At 35.6% G+C, this 18,180-nt stretch overlaps 1 protein-coding gene across 2 annotated transcripts in view; it reads right to left on the reverse strand.

The window, feature by feature from the left end:
• The window catches only part of LOC101884203 (uncharacterized), a 78,916-nt gene that overhangs the window by 6,393 nt on the left and 54,343 nt on the right, over window positions 1-18,180 (reverse strand). For both annotated transcript variants that reach the window (XM_021475248.2, XM_073947128.1), the window contains 4 exons: window positions 17,448-17,681; window positions 2,807-2,877; window positions 2,568-2,678; window positions 601-698 (listed from right to left, as the gene is read on the reverse strand). In XM_021475248.2, coding sequence (XP_021330923.1) covers window positions 601-698; window positions 2,568-2,678; window positions 2,807-2,877; window positions 17,448-17,681 — 514 coding nt within the window. The remainder of the gene's footprint in view (window positions 1-600; window positions 699-2,567; window positions 2,679-2,806; window positions 2,878-17,447; window positions 17,682-18,180) is intronic.

Here is an 18,180-nt window from a genome sequence, read left to right on the forward strand (position 1 = left end):
AGCTAATGAATAGGGTCAAATACATATCAAGGTTCAGATGAGGTTGATGGAAAAGGTTAAAGCTCATAAATGTCCCTATTGTGTCTATTCCAAAGAAACACCCTTGTTGCATTTGTCCACTAGTGCGGGGAAAAGACATTGCTCACATGCTCAAAGAGCAATGCCGTAAATCAGAGAAGAGGCGTGACCCCGAATCCCCTCGCACCCATAACCCAGGAAACCCAGAATGGGCCCCTGCGTTGAGTGGAAGCTGTTAAAGATCCTAAAAAAAGTAGCTATGAAAGAGCCTGTGTGTGGGAATCTCTGGCATATGGGCTGTAATGTAGCATCATAGCCAAATGCCCCCAAACCCTCATCACAGTAATGGACTTCAAGACGACACACGACCGCACAAGATGTCATGGGTCACCCTCAAATCGCATGGAAGAGAAGCAATATGCATAGTTTACTGTATATGATGTTGTATTTTTGTAAAATCAAATCGTTTTGAGGCCTATGAATTTTTGTCTTCTCACACAGAAACTCATGATGTATTTATGAAAGGTCAGTGACTCCTCTTGTAACTCTATTGTGCGTTGAATGCTTGGCCTGTTGACTCACTCTAGCGTGGCTATTTTCTGGGCCAGACTGGCTACCACAGCAAACAGGCGCAGATCCGTAAGGCCTTCGGTCACTCTGAAATCAACCAGCTCCAGAATCTGTGAATATATTTAAATATAAGTTAAAAATATACAAATTAAGACGAAAAAACAAACAAACAGATATCTATAAAAATTATATATCCAAGTTTTAGGAACAACAAATAATAATTTGACTTCTAGTTGATCGTTTAGTATCAGAAGTTGTCTTTTATCAAAGGCAAAAGCCTTTAGGTTACGCTTATTTTACCAAAATATGATCATGCATTGATTTTTAATTAGTTAATTAGGACAGTAAGGTCTGACTTAAGTGTCACTTAACAAAAATAATGAACAGTATAGAATATAAAGTCATGGTACAGAGGGAAAAGAATTAATACTGTGTATGACTCCCATGAGCATGGAGAACTGCGTCCATACATCCCTGCAACGACTTAAATAACTCATTAATAAAGTCATCTGGAATGGCAAAGAAAGCGTTCTTGTAGGACTTGTAGTTCATCAAGATTCTTTGGATTCATCTTAACTGCCACCTCCTCCATCTTACCCCAGACATGCTCACTAATGTTCATGTCTGGACTGGGCTGGCCAATCCTGGAGCACCTTGACCTTCTTTGCTCACAGAAACTTTGATGTGAAGGCTGAAGTATGAGAAGTAGTGCTATCCTGCTGAAGAATTTGCCCTCTCTTGTGGTTTGTAATGTAATGTGCCTCACAAATGTCTTGATACCTCAGGCTGTTGATGTTGCCATCCACTCTGCAGATCTCCCATATGCCCCCATACTGAATGTAACCCCAAACCATGATTTTTCCTTCACTAAACGTGACTGATTTCTGTCAGAATCTTTGGTCCATGCGGGTTCCATTGGCTCTTCTACAGTATTTGTGAGGATTGGGATGCAGTTCAACATATTTATTTAACAGAATTGATTTTATTGGACAAATCTACCCTCTACCATTTTTCCAAACGATCAACTAGAACTTATTTGTTGCTCTTACAACTGGGATTGATGACTTTTGTCAGGTAGTGTGTATATATATATATATATATATATATATATATATATATATATATATATATATATATATATATATATATATATATATATATATATATATAAAATTATGTTATTTATTTTATTTATTATTTATTTTATTTATTTATTTTATTTTATTTTTGTTTATTCTTTTTTTATCATACACACAATACTGGAAGAAATTAAGAGACAACTTCGAAGTTATGATCTGTTCTCTGAGTTGATCATTTATAGGTATATTTGAGTAAAATGTTTATTTGGGTTTTATTTTATAAACTACTCATAATGTTTCTACAAAATGTTAAGTAAGAAAATTTTCATTTAGAGCATGCATTTGCAGAAAGAGACGATAGGTCAGTATAAAACGTTCCATATTTTTTTATCTGTACATGTATACCAATTGCTGTTTTAAAAAAAGAAAATCCAATATTTAAATGCCTGAAAGCATAGTATATTTTAAATTTGCCTATTGTAATTTTCAGATTTTTTCCCGAAGCTGTATATTTACTTTCATAGCTAAAAAATTACATCATATGATTAATATGTAGAATAAAATATTCATTTTAAATAGATGCTTCTGTTAATATTCTAACTCTTCTATACGTTTCTAACAACCAGACTTATATCCTGAAGTATGGTGTAAACAGGTGTATTTTTGCAGTTTGCTCAGATATGGCCTCGCAATATGCAGATTGGCCTTTCAGTATGCACAGGGCACAGATTTATTATGGTGTGTTTGCACTGTTACTTGATTTGCATGATTCCTTTAATGAATGATGACAGTAAATGCAAATAAATGCTTTATCAGCAGGCTCAGATCATCCCTAGTAAATTGCCTCCAGATATTCAGATAAAAAAGAGATATGTATATTGCTCTGAATGCTGTGTTCACCCTGTACACATATATTTCTTCTTCTTCAGTCAGAAGTTCCGGGGGAATGATCTCTTTGAGGGCCAAAAGTACTTGCAGACAGCTCAGATAACCATCTCCATCACTATCAGCCTGCGGGCACATGATTATTATTACAGTGAGAGGGAAGGCAGTTAAGTGATTACCGTCATTGTCAGCTATGAAAATGAGCAAACCAGTTCTTAGAGATGAGGAAATTGAGGGATTTTTTTTTTACTCACCGCCTCAAAAGCCCTTTTGTAAACGGACAGCTTTTCCTGATTGAGGATGCAGTACTTAGCCAGAAAATCGACTGAAAAAAGAACACAAAAGTATTAAGTGGAATAAAGTTAATAATTAGGCTGAATACATCACATTTCTCTGCAATATTACTTTAATGGGGAAAATGTTATGGTTAAAATATGTTAGTTTGTTACTGCAACAGTAAAATTCTTACTGTAAATAACCGTTCCTTGTAATTTGTATTTGCAGTTTTTGGAAGTTAAAAATGACAATTCATTGTGTAATTTGCAGTTCAAAATGGTAAACTCACAGAATTTACTGTGTTTTATATAGAAATGTTTTCATATAGAAGCATTGGTGTTTTATGTTAAATCTAATTCTGTTAAATTTATATTTATTGCAATAGTTTAGTTACCTGAAAACCTGATAATGCTTTACATATCTGTCAGAAAATATATAGTCAACTATAAATATACAAAAGGATTCAGAAAGATTATTTGATTCTCTTTTACCCAAAAAGCATGCAATATTATTAAATTTTGTTTAAAAAAAACGTTCAAGTTTTATATATTTTGAAATTTTTCTGTTATTGCAAAGCTCAATTCCTAGCTGCCATTACATAAGTCTTCAGTGTTGCATCCTTCAGAAATCATTTCGCTGATGTTCGTTTTTGATCAATTGAACAGTTTTTCTGTTTATTATAAATAAAACTTTTAAAACAAAAACTTTCATTAAGAGATAAAAATGAACATTCTGCCATATTTCACTCGCCGTTTTTTATCTTCTGTCTTTTTCAATTATTTTTGCTGCTTGTTCAAACTACTAAAAATGAGCTGAAACAACACAATTCTTTAGATTTATTTTGGGACTGGTTAATTGTTTTGTGTTCAGTTCTCTTAAATTTGTTTTGGGAAAACATGAATGAATTGTGTGCAACAGTATTTTTCACAGAAGAGTAGCTTTTTTTCCTATACTGTGAAAGTCGATGGGTTCTTTAGCATTCAACAGAAGAAAGATAGGTGTTAAATCACATGAGCACGAGTAATCGTTGAAGTAATTGTCATTGTTTAGAACAGAAACAGTTTGTTTCTAAATGTCTTGCTCTCACTATTGGTCAATTTAATGCATCCTTGCTGAATAAAAAACTTGAATTCTTTCAAAAAACTAAAATCTCACTGACCTTAAACCTGTGAACATTGGAGTATTGCCATAAAGAAGCTAAATCTACATATTTAATCAGAATCAGAATAACAAAGAGTAGTAAGTAGTGAATATACAAATATACAAATTGACAAGTGTATGTACTATTACTATTACTATATTACTATATACAACATTATACGTGCATCTGTTATGTGCAAATTGGCATGTAAAGTATGTTGTTAAGTTCACAGTATTGTATATAAAAGTGTATATTAAGTAGTAATATTTGTTTCATAATTATTATTATCAAGTTTTCATGAGATTAAGGCAAAGCACACTTATAATGAAGCATTAACTACATGGAGATGCAGATTCTGATACATTTGACCACAGACGCACAGACAGATGGGAATGAAGATAAGTCAGGAAAAGGGGATCAAGAAGAGTAAAAAGTTAAAAAGAAGAAGCAGGAGCAGGGAGGAAAGGAAGCTGTGGAGACCTCATTTAAGCTGCTGCCACTCCAATACATGAAACAAACAAGAATGATAGACAGAACCCACTGAATAATGGATCTATTCATGAGTGAGGCAGAAGAATAGGGAGGAAAGAGTTGATATCAGTGTGGATTTAAAGCACAGGGCCCAATGAGCTGCGGCTTGTTCACAGGGGGCCGATTCAATCTGCCATTTATCAGCTTACCCCTAATCAAACCCGGGCCTTGCATGGCCTCTTCCATTCACATGCAAAGCGTTACATTCGCATGTAGTCAACTTGACTTGTTAAGGCCTGATTGATCAAAACCTCTCGGTCCAGGGACGCACATCTGTTTGCAAATAACTGCGGCTTGGTGTCCCTCGGTGGAGCTTGGATTTAACTTCAAATCTGCAACAGTGGTCTGTTCGGATCATTGAGCAGATCTGCATTCACTGACTCTCTTTTTATCTGAACTCATCTGTCTCAGATGCTCCCAGGACACTGAATATACCATACTGCTCCTGCTGCCCCTGTCTGGATCTGATCTGATCAGGCCTGACTGGGACAAACATGTGTATTGGTCTTATTTCGCATCTATATGCAAGATGTGCTGCTTTGATGTGTACTATGAGATATCGCAAAGCATGCTTGATGTATCTATGTACTCATCTATCCATCAAGTATTCTCCTTATACTTTGTGTGAAATCCAAATTTGCAATGTTTATTTTGACAGCACACATTGTTATTCTTTAGTTGAACAGTGAATCTGTGCAAAAACAAAATTGTTTTGGTAATTTTCAATCAAGATTGACTATTTGCTTCCACTTTTGGAGTGATGGTTCTACTCTGTTGATGGCTTCAGACACAGTTTTCTTAACCACGCCCCTCTTACCATTAGTTTGCTATGAGGGAATGATGCGAAAAAAAAGACAGGCCCGGCCCCTACTCAATATTCTGTTTCAATTGGAAGTATGTCAACATACTGAAACAAAAGGCTCCGCAACTTCCAATTAATAGACTTTAATTGTTTATTTTATTTATTCATCCATCTATTTTCTGAATTCTCTAGATCAATAATTAGCCTAAGAAACTTTAACAGAGTCGTGTGGGAAGCTTTTTGATGCATTGTCCACTCCTGTCATTCCTAAATGAAAACTTTGAACCTATGCTTTGTGATTCTAAAGGAGCATGCAGTGTTTTATGGAGATTGAGCCATCGGTGACAGTATAGCTGCTAAAAAGCTGTAAAATGCTACGTTTATATGACAGGTCAAATAAAGGCCAACATGGAATCTGCACCCCCAGATATGTGCAGAAAGCTCCCTATGTAAATGTGTGCAAATATTCAAACATTATAATATATATTTTTGCATGTAGTAGTTGAGAGATCTGCAGTAGCTGTTTAACACAGTGCTTGGGATTATATTTGCATTTAAAACCTTAAAATGAATTTATTTTGTGTTAAGTCTGTAGCTCATAGGCTCTCAAAGTCCTTCTACATAAATCTGCCTATTTAAATTTACTTATTTATTTTCTTTATACAGAATTCTGTGCAGAAATGGCAAAAAATACATAAATAAAGTCTGCAGATTCTGTCTGGCCTTATGGTATGGCTGAAAATGGTCGTCATCATTTCCAATTTATGTAAAAATAAAAATAAATAAATAAAATAAAAATATAAATAAATAAATAAAAAAGCATCTCTTTCAGGATTGCTATAATAAATAATATTTTTTTAATAAATATTTTATTTTAAACATTTTCATAAAAATTTATTTACATTAACCTCAATAACTATCAACACAAAAATCCCAGTGAAGGAAAACACATAAAAGTAACCAATACTTTATGAAATAAACGTAATACAGTCTAAAAATTAAGCCTGTTTGCAGTTGATCAAGTAGATAATATAATATGATCTAATATACATTTTTTATTGTAATTTAATTGAAAATGGGACAAAAACACTTATTACAGTCTCTCACATAAACAAAAACACTCTTTGTGATATTTTTCAAGGCTTATCTCTATAAATATATTGTTAGTATTCTGGTCTGCACCACTTTCTGCCTGTCTATAGCAGAACCAAATCCCTTATTTTACCTCCTCCCGAGGCCTTTGAACTTCACTATAGTCTGTTAAACTCCACCAAAGATGTCTCTTAGACCCCACCAGAGTGCTGCATCCCACCTTAGGCCACCGATCGACTTGGGGATTTGTGGTTCATAGCGTGTATGTGTGTGTGTTTGGGGGCTCTGTGCCATGGAATCAAGGGAACAAAAGATGCACTGGAGTGAGAGATTGAGGGAGGAAGCACAGGCAAACGTGCGGGAAGGGGGATGGAGGGGGCACAAAGCTCCTCCGCTAAAACCCTCCCGCCTGATAGCCTTATCTGATTCTGCTTCAGCGGCTGATGGCTTTTTTTCCACCGTGGGCTTTGCAGCACACAGGTTGGGCCCTTTGGTGTGAAGCCTAGCAGAAAATGTTAATCAAGAGAAGAAGTCTTTAAAAAAAAGAGGTGGAGAGGGAGACACACACACAGAAAGGGAGATTGCAAGAACAGAACTTCTCTCGTAATCTGTAATGGGAGTGACGGCAATTCAGTAGCAAATGGAAGCAGGAGAAAAAGGGCAAGTGTGACAGGGGTGACAAGAGCCGGACGACTTGCACCCCGTCAACCACATTTGCGCATTTGTGCTTTGTTGCTCTCTTTTCTTTTCATTTTTTTTTCTTGATGGAGTCACTCTTCTGTGAGGGCTCAAGCTTGTATCATGCTATCCAAAAGGCTGAAGACTCCACAGAAAACTGCAGTCACATCCCATTTAACACTCAGTCTTCAGGGCAGAACTTCACAGCTGTTTCACGGCAGTGTACTTACTGGATGTCTTTCACGTCTGCGGCCAATGAATAATGGATGTGCTTTTCTGCTATTCTATGTATGGCTATGTTTTTACTGTCTTATAAAACACAGGCACCTTTATTTATTTGTTCTATCATTAGTGGCTAAAGTTAAGCAAAAGAAAAGTGATATTTTCTAGCCTCATCTTACGAGGAAACGTAACTATTTCGTCAGTTTAGTGGCTGATTTGTTTAGTTGTATGTAAATGTTAGATTTTAAAAAGGAGGCATGGCACCAAACCCCACCCCCAAACCCAATTGTCATTGGGGGATAAGAAAATCGTACTGAATTGTATGAATGAAATTGTATGAATTCATATGGATTAGCCAATCAAAAAGTTACACATTGCCGTGTAGTGTTGTATCTTCAGATTTTATTTAAGTGTGCTGATGTTTTGTTGATATAGATTTTTTAATGCATTGTTTAGTTGTGGTTGGCGAGTGTAATTTTTTAAATATACCACTTGCGTTTAGAGGATGTGTGTAGAGAAAACATTTTGAAATATTTAAAAACATGCACAAATTTTACTGCCCACAATAAAGGAATGTTACATAATGTAAATTCTGGGCCAAAACCAAAGCTGTAAATAGCTGGATGCACTTGGCTGCAAAACTTTTTTGTAATAATTGCTTACTTAATTACTATAATAATTATTACTTATTTATTCATTAAAAATATTAAGTCCTTTTGTAAGAAATTTTAAATCTAACTCAGTTTACATTACTCTTAAAACAAAGCAGTAAAAAGAGCAGTAGCAAACAGCCCTTGCATGTTGCAAGCCATTGAACATTGGGTTTCATACTGCAGTGCCATTGGGTTTCATAGTGCAGTGTTTTCCTTGTCCAGTAGACTCATGATTTGGGCCATTTTTCCTTTTCGTCCAAAAATCAAAAATGTCATTTTTGCCAGATAATTTTTGCAGACTGAAATGTGTTGCACCCCACCTAATATGTCAAAAATGTAAAACGTTTCTTATCTTTTCACATTAAATCTTACCATATTTTTATTTCCTTGTGTAAAAATTTGAAGGAAAAAAAAGAGTAATTTTCATCATGGTTAATATAGCGTCATAATGTTATACATCTGTTTACAGTTTCTATGATTATTATTCTTTAAATGGTACTTTTTTTATACTATTTGGACAGCACTGTGGCTCAGTGGTTAGTGTTGTCGCCTCACAGCAAGAAGGTCACTGGTTTGAGTCCTTGCTAGGCTAGTTGGCATTTCTGTGTGGATTCTGCCAGTGGCGTAGTGGACGGGCCCGCAGGGCACGCACCGCGGAGGGGGCCCCGCATGATTAGGGGGCCCCGCGTCGTCGCGATTTTCAATAATTGCAAATCCGGCAACCGCAATAATCAAACTCTTGGGAACAACTGTGGTCGGAAGTTCACAGGCCTGTGTTCTCTGAACACCTCTCAAGCGGTGGACTACTTCGTTCTAATTGCTTGCCGAACCGCGTCATTGCTCATACCATAAAGTTGACTTGATATCATTTTGCGCTATGCCACTGGATTTTGCATTTTTTCCTTATGTTGGCGTGGTGCTCGGGTTTCCCCCACATCCCAAAGACATGCACTATAGGTGAATTGAGTAAACTAAATTGATCTTAGTTTATGAGTGGGTATGGGTGTTTCCAAATACTGGGTTGCGGCTGGAAGGACATTCGCTGTGTAACACATATGCCGGAATAGTAGGCGGTTCTTTCCACTATGGTGACCTCTGAAATCTAGACTAAGCATAGGAAAATTAATGAATGAATTTATACTATTAATAATTGTATACTATTATACACTATTTTATACCATTTTCAAATGAAATGTTCAGCTACTTTCTATCTTACCTTGTTTCAATTTTAAATGGATGATTTCTGCTGGAATTTGTGGTACAGTAGACTGTACTTTAATTTGCTTGGCCATTAAAATTGTTTGACATGGACAAGTGCTGTTAATGGCGGAACAGCATAAAGATTTAAAGGGCTCTTATTTTGTCCTTTACAAGATGTAAGATAAGTATTTGCTGAATCTGTAAAGTTTCAGTTTAAGAATACCGATCAGATTATGATTGTAGCCTGTTGAATATGTGGGTTTTGAGGCCTGAGGACACTAGCTGTTTTTGTTGGCTGTGTCTTTTAATGCAAATGAGCTGGTTTTCCCAGCCCACTGTTCAGACATGCACGTCTGCTTACCATGCTTTACATCAAAAATACAATCAGTCAGAATCAGACAGAATTTGTTTCCCAATGATTATTTGATGTATTTGTTTTGGAGTTAATTCAAGCCTTTCTGTAACAGTGAGTCACACACAATGCTATTACAAAGTTCACAGTACACACATGCACACACGTTTAATTTTGCAGTTTTAGTATGACAAGATATAAGTTGATACTGCTTTATAGATATTTGATTTTATAGATATATCTTTATTAGATATTTATGTTAATATACTTTTACTTATACTTTTTTTTAATACAAACATGGACTATTTTAAAAATGTTTCAACTGATTCTGTTGTCAAATTTCCTGACTGTTGTCAAACTCATTCTTGAGGTGCATCTGCTCACAGAGAGTTGGAACAGATTATTTAATACCTGTTTCTTTGCAAATACTGCCTTGTTGATGTGATTATACGCATTATGTGGAGACATAAATACTTGGCTCTTGAACAATTTGGTGGGCGGGGAAAACCACACTCGCACGTCACGTGTCGGTTGGCCTCAAAATGGCAGGAATTTGGATCCTATTTTAACGTCAGGAAATTAAAAGAAGACACTTCTGTTTTTTTCACTCCAATATAATAGTAGATACACTATACTGTATCCCCACACAGTTCTGTCTGACAGCTTCCAAAAGTTCATTTTGCGTCGTAGGTGCTTTTCAAATTTTAAACCAAAGCAAACCTCTATTATTTCAAATAATTGTATGTTTGTTATTTCCTTTCATTAACTAAATTAAATTCCCCCTAAAAATGGCAGTGGTGAGAAAATAAAGGCTAAGTACACATCTGATCAAAGGAGGATGTTTACGCAAGCTCTGCAATTCTCCCCATATGGAGGTAACAAAATTTGATAGTTTGATTATAAAGCAATAAAAAGTGATTCAAATGTGAAAGTTCTTAGCCCCTTTTATTCGTAATAATACTAAGGCTAACTAATTAAATATTAATAACTGATTATATTTTAATCAGTGTGTACTTTAATGTGTTTCAAAAAAGCCTTTTGTTTCTTTATCAGTTTTACATAGTAAAAAACAAACACACATACAAAAACATTCAATGATAATCTGTGGCTAACATTAATGCCAAATAAAGTTATTAGTTAAATACCTTAATCCTAAAACCTTATTGTCCTGTTTTCTTCTTACATATTTTACTTCATTAATTAAACTTGAAGAGTCATTAAATGCTAACATTGGGAAAATGTTCCCTATGAACGTCACTTTTGGCCACTACTACAAGTATATTTGTCATAAAAGCAGATGATTCTACATTCTGACACACATTACAAACATGCATTCCCGCTCAAAAACAACACTATCATCCGTAAACAGAGACTCATTGTGCATTATTTAGGCTGTTTTTGTACCCGTGTTTATTTGTGCTCCATATTTAATCCCATAGCTTTGTTTAAGTTCATCATCATTCAAAAAGACTGCCTTACATAGTTTACAAACAAGGTCAAATTCAGTCTGCAGACTATGACCTCTTTTCTTAAATTGGGGTTGCTCTACATACAGTACATGTCAAAGCATGATAGTAGCTGTCAAAGCGGTATGTGCTGCGTACTGTAAATGGGCAAACCAAGTTTTTAATATTCATAATTATTTTTTTTGACTATGCACACTTATAGATCCTTTATTAAATAATTTTTTTTTCTCATTTTCGGTTTATCTGTTTGCTAACAAATTGCAGTGGACACATGCAGAATTTGTTCTTTCATTTCATGCACTTTCCAATACAGTGTCAGTTCTACCACATTTTAATGTATTCAATGTGCGTTATAGCATTGTGGTTGTATAATGAGATTTACTTAAATTATTTTTGGAGGGAAAAGACAGTTTTTGCATCAAATAAATAAAAAGTTTCATACTTGCATTATTACAGTTTTACTTCATTTGACATAATTAGACCAGTTAGTTTTATGCACCTCACATTTCAACCTTTGCATTTTCTTTTTGGTAAAACTTTATAAGGATTCTACACTGTAAAAAATCTGTAAATTAATTTAATTATTAATAAGTTTTGATATTATTATTCATATTTTTATTATTATTAATAGTAGTATTTTAATATTCTTCTTCTTCTTCTTCTTTTTCTTCTTCTTCTTCTTCTTCTTCTTCTTATTATTATTATTATTATTATTATTATTATTATTATTATTTAAGCTTTGTAATGTTAAAGTGGGACCTTGACCTTTCCTCCAAAGTGACTTTAATGGTTTTGCGAAGTAATTTTAAATAGTTTGATGTGATATATTGTCTGGTTTGGTGTTGTAAATTTTGATACAAAAACTTATATAAACTGATAATAAACTGCCAGTATTTTTTCTGTTATTTGAAAGACTTAATTCTCTATATATTATTTATTATACAATATAAACTGTTTTAAATCAGTAAAACTTCATCAGAAGTCAACAGACCAGAGAGCAGTATCCCATAATACAATTCACAACCATAAAAAAACAGAAAAACTGTAAATCATGAACTAAGGAACCTGTTAATTAACAAATATTTTTTGTGTAAATCTGTTGTGATGATGATTTAACCATGCTTATAAATACTTTAAAGTAATAATACATTATTTTAATTTTTTTAATGTAAACTCATTTCTGAGGCAGGCACAAAAATTTAAAAAATCTTAAAATTAAATTAAATTAAATTAAATTAAATTAAATTAAATTAAATTAAATTTAATTTAATTTAATTTAATTTAATTTAATTTAATTTAATTTAATTTAATTTAATTTAATTTAATTTAATTATTAGGCTTCACGATGGTGCAGTAGGTAGCACGATCGCCTCACAGCAAGAAGGTCACTGGTTCGAGCTCCGGCTGGGCATGTTCTCCTCATGTTTGCGTGGGTTTCCACCGGGTGCTCCGGTTTCCCCCAAAGACACACGGTATAGATGAATTGGGTGGGCTAAACTGGCGGTAGTGTATATGTGAAAGAGAGTGTATGGGTGTTTCCCAGTGTTGGGTTGTGGCTGGAAGGGCATCCGCTGCATAAAACCGCTGTGACAACCACTGATTAATATAGGGTTTAAGTCAAAAAGAAAATGAATGAATGAATAATAAATAATCAGTGATATTAACAAATTATTAGCTAAGCAATGCCAGAATTTCAGTTTGAATGCTTTTGCTACATCTTTGAAACATTTTACAAATTTTAAATAAAATTATAGGCCAGAATGATAATCACATGAATTTGAAAAATTAAAAATCAACCAATCAACCAATCAATCAATCAATCAATCAATCAATCAATCAATCAATCAATCAATCAATCAATCAGTCAATCAATCAATCAATCAATCAATCAATCAGTCAATAAATGCATACATACATACAAACAAACGAAAAACCCAAGATTAAGTATTTAAAAATTCAAGCAAAAAAGTGTCTCCATGAATGTGTAAATAGATATTAATAGTTTGTACAATGTTATACATTTGAACAGTAGCGTAGGTGTAAAAACAAGTTTAAATCACATTCCTGGCCTTTACTCTGCACATCTCACACCACACATACTTTGCATGCGCCCTGTGTGCCACGTGCAGGCTGCTGAGGTGCTGCCCCAACTGACAAATAACTCACACAGGCCGTCCAACTCTCTGCTGTGCTTCTTGATTATTCGAAATTTGGCACTGTACTTTGGTCCCTTTGAACAAGTGCGGGGGGCAAATTTTGGCAGACCTTTCCAAGCAAGCTTTGTTGTTGGCCGCCGGACACGTGGCTCCGCCCCTTCGCTACCCATTAAAAAGAGGAGGGGGGAAAAACAAACAAAGACACACGCAGGCACCACACTCCTCCTGCTGGCTGCATGCCATTTATTCTCAAACACACACACACACACACACAGACCACAATCCCTCACTAACCACTACACCCTGATCTCCACTGATAACTCCACAAAGGGCAAATCATCTGCTATAACTTATCTACAGCGATAACCCCACAAAAGCCAAATCATCTGCCATTATTGCTGCCGCTCTCCTTGACATTGTTCCTTTATTAAGGGTATTGTAGTAAAGCCCACTCTGTTTGGACGGGGCATAATAGAGTCTTTGACAGATTCACTTCTCTCCCTCTCGCTGTGAGCTTTCAAAACAGCAAGCATATTCCATGCTTCATGCTTGTCAATAGCAGGACTGTTTGTTTGCCTAGTCACTCTGAGCTAATGGTACACACACACACACACAGTTATTCTGTCCTTTAGCTCTACGCAAATAGCGCTTGCATAAAGGCACTGTAGCTCTACACACACACATGTACGTCCACACACACTTTCTGGTCTTTCAGGATGCTGAGCTTTTGAAGAAGCCATTCATCGGTGTAGAAAACAACAAGTGAGGCACATACATAGTACGCTAACCGCTAGCAAACTAGCAAACAAGCAGGGTGTGGCAGACTCAGGTCTACCAGGTGTTCCCTGTCAATGCTAACATTTATCTCCACTTTCTCCAAGTGACCAGAAGGAGCACAGATAAGGGCCATGTTTGGAATAGCAAAGTCAACTATACTTTTTGCAGAATGCAGCTTATGCTACTGTGTTTTTGCATCTGGAATTGCACGATATAGTAGTATTTACTGTGTATTTCTTAAGTTGTTTTAGTAAGAATGTGTACAATATGAATACAATTCACACATACACACCACATCTGCATATAGAGTGCACAAAAAAGATTCTGGTAGCGTAATTTTCTCCATAGAGAACTTGTTGTTGTCAATTGGTTAAAGAAGTTTGTGCTTTTGTTGAACCCATCTGTAAACTTTTTTAATGGAGAAATTTTAGCTGATAAACTACATTTACATAAACTACTGACGTTTTATAGTAAATTCCGATGGAGTTGCAACAAGCGAAGTGCTCACAAAAACAAAACAAAAAACACATAAAAAATTCCACTTCGGCTCCACCATTCACTGCACATAATGACCAGCCACCCTGTACTCCTAAAATACTTAATGTTTCTGTATGTATCCATAAACAAAGATAAATAATAGCATTATGATCAAGTTGCAGTCTTAAAGTACCATTTTTACATTTTATTTTGTGATATTTTTATTGTTATGTTGGACTTTTTAGTAGTAGTTTTACTTGTAGTTTTTGAAAAGCATTTTATATTTCATTAATATTTATTTTTATTTCTACATTTTTAATAAAAACATTTGACCTAAAGTTCTAAATAAAGGTATTCAGAAATAGACATACTTTAAAATGTAAAGAAAATGCCTTTACATGCAGTCAGTATATACACTCACCGTATATATCCACTCACCAAATTGGACATGATCAGCAACAATATTCAGGTAGACTGTGGCTTTGACATAGATGGATCCATGGATGAATCCATGCTTTCATGTTGTTTACGCTAAAATTTGGACCCTACTCTTCAATTCAATTTACCTTTATTTGTATAGCACTTTTACAATGTAGATTGTGTTAAAGCAGCTTCACATAAAAGGTCATAGTATATTGAAGCAGTGTAGTTCAGTTTCCAGAATTTAAGTTCAGTTCAGTTTAGCTCAGTTCAGTGTGGTTTAATAATCACTACTGAGAGTCCAAACACTGAAGAGCAAATCCATCGATGCGCAGCTCTACAGATTCAGAACCATGCAAGCTAGTGGCAACAACATCCAGAAAAAACTTCACTTTACTATCTCAATGTCGCAGCAGAAATCGAGACTCATCAGACCAGGCAACAAATTTCCATTGTTCCATTGTCCACTTTTTTTGAGCCTGTGTAAATTGTAGCCTCAGTTTCCTGTTCTTAGCTGACAGGAGTGGCACCTGGTGACTTCCGCTGGTTTAGCCCGTCCGCCTCAAGGTTGGACGTGTTGTGTGTTCAGAGATGCTTTTCTGCATACCTCGGTTGTAACGAGTGGTAATTTGGGACACCCTATTAAATTACATGACATTTAAAATGAGTTCTGGATGTAGAATGGATTATTGCAATATCTTAATTTTTTTATTTTGATTTCATTTCTAGTTTCAAGTCTTTTGGTTTGTTCAGATGCAACTTTGCGAGTTTTTTTATTTTAAAGAGGAGAGGTTTTTCTGGCAGCCTTTACAAACGTGCCATAGCTGTCCCATATTTTTAGAATTGTAAAACGTTTTCATTCAGCTTGAGTTTAGGGCATATTTGTTAAGTAAATGTGTTGTTGTTTATCTGAGATATTATTCTCCAAATTGTAAAGCCCACCAAGGACTATACAGTTTTTTTTATCATGCCCTGATACAGAAAATGATGGAATTCATTGTGCCCTGACTCTACCACATGATAAATGAACCCAAACACAAAGTGATAGGCCACATAAAGAATCCATTACCTACAGATAAAATATCTATAATAAAGTAGTCGATAGCTGCAAATCTCCAATCTTAGTGCGTCTCAAGTGGAGAACTTCATGGAATGGGTTGTAGTATGCTTGTTTTTTTATTCTCAATGCAAAGACACTAAGTATCCAGTGTTATATACAGCCAAACTCTGTATACCTGCCGCAGGTAGGGGCCCCAGGAAGGGAAAGCACAAAGAAAGAGGATAAATAAAGGAAAAAACGGAAAGAGCAGACCTATTTTGGGACACTTATCATTTGTGCATTGATTTTCTGTTCAGTAAAGAGAGAGTGGGCACAAATTATGTCCAATTAGAGCTTTTGAGTCCCTAATGAGGAGCCACACTCATAAGTGTCTGAGAGGCCTCACACATATTCATACACACAATTTATGATGAATGCCATTTCATTCGTAGGGAATCTGATAGGAGTAATCACTCAGATCACTCAGATCTTTAGGATCATATAAACTAGAAGTTCCAAGAGTTCAGTCTAAGCAGGGTGAATCTGCCTTCAGCCACTATGCCCCTCACTGCTGGAATCAGCTTCCAGAAATGATCAGATGTGCTCCAACATTAGGCACATTCAAATCAAGACTGAAAACACATCTGTTTAGCTGTGCCTTTACTGAATGAGCACTGTGCTGCGTCCGACAGATCGCACTATTATGTTTTTCGTTTTCTTTTTCATTCTTTTATAACCTATTTTAACTCATTTTAATTTGTTTTTATCTGTTTTTAATATTTTTTATTGTCTGCATTTTATTTTCCTAAACCTGTCTTTTTTATTCCTGTTTATGTAAAGCACTTTGAATTGCCACTGTGTATGAAATGTGCTATATAAATAAACTTGCCTTGCCTTGCCTTGCCTAATCAATACAGGAAAACGAGGAAAAACAGGCTAACGGATTGAAATTTTCAGCACGCCAGGATATTAAACAACGCAAACAGCGTTCTTTCTCTTCACTTTCTCCTTTTCAAACTCCTCTCACTTTCATCCGCAAATGCACAAAGAGCGACACTCATGTCTGATGTGAGCGACAGCTGCGTGCTTCCTCCTCTTGTGCTTGATTATAAGCTGAAGGGACCTGTCCAATCAGGCCCATTCACACAATAGGCCTGCATTCACACAAGCCCTGTGACCTCTGTGACCCCGCTTGGGCTCCGCCTCTTCACCTTGACCTTCAGTACACACCCTCAGCACTCCAAATCGCGCATCCAATCATGAAAAAGCCTGGCAAATTAGGACCATCGGAGCAGACCTGCAGAACGCCACTCGAAAGCATAGCTAATTAAAAAATCAAGTGCAAAGCTCCGAGCTCAAAACCAAACAAGAGATGGTGGGCCGACTGGAGTGTGTACACAGTGTCAAATTACAGGTGTTTCAATGGCGTGACCGTTTTTGTTGTCCTTAAAATGAAAATGCCAGCTTACGGAAAGGAGCTTATCAATCAGCAGTTTAAATTAGAGGTTAACATTGGCCGATTTGTGAATGAGTGACTTGGAAATCTTGTTATTGTACCTGCATTTATTGGACTGCAGATGGACTGTGGTTTTCATATTAATTTGTGTACTTACAGTCTTCAAACTTGGAGCAAGAGCTTTGATCGGTGGTCTCTGTTGGCTCTTTTCCATCTTGTAGTTTGGAGTAAATCTGCAAGGCTTTATTTTTCCTCTCTTTAGTCTTCCTGATCTCCTTCTTCCTCTTCCTCTTCTCTCTGAGTCTTTCAGACCTGTATTTGGGCTCCTCAGCATGGTCAGAGATCACTGGGCACAGTGGGACCAGAAAGGTTTTCTCGTTTTCTGGACTTTCTGTAATTTGACAGAGAAAATGCAAATTAGATCATTAACTCATAATATAATATAATATAATATAATATAATATAATATAATATAATATAATATAATATAATATAATATAATATAATATAATATAATATAATATAATATAATATAATATAATTATCGGCTGGGTCAGTTGGCATTTCTGTGTGGAGTTTACATGTTCTCCCCACGTTTGCGTGGGTTTCCTCGGGGTGCTCCAGTTTCCCCCACAAGACCAAAAACATGTGGTATAGGTGAATTGGGTAGGCTAAATTGTCCTTAGTTAATGTCTGTGTATGTTCTGTGTAGGACTGTGTGTGGATGTTTCCCTGTGATGGGTTGCAGCTGAGGGGCAGTCGTTGCGTAAAAACATAAGCTGGATAAGTTGACGGTTCATTTCCCTTTGGTGACCCCTGAATAATAAAGCAACTAAGCTGAAAATGAAAAGAATGAACAATATAATATAATATAATATAATATAATATAA

This window comes from Danio rerio, chromosome 4, assembly GCF_049306965.1.
Source record: "Danio rerio strain Tuebingen ecotype United States chromosome 4, GRCz12tu, whole genome shotgun sequence".
Classification (NCBI taxonomy): Eukaryota; Metazoa; Chordata; class Actinopteri; order Cypriniformes; family Danionidae; genus Danio; species Danio rerio.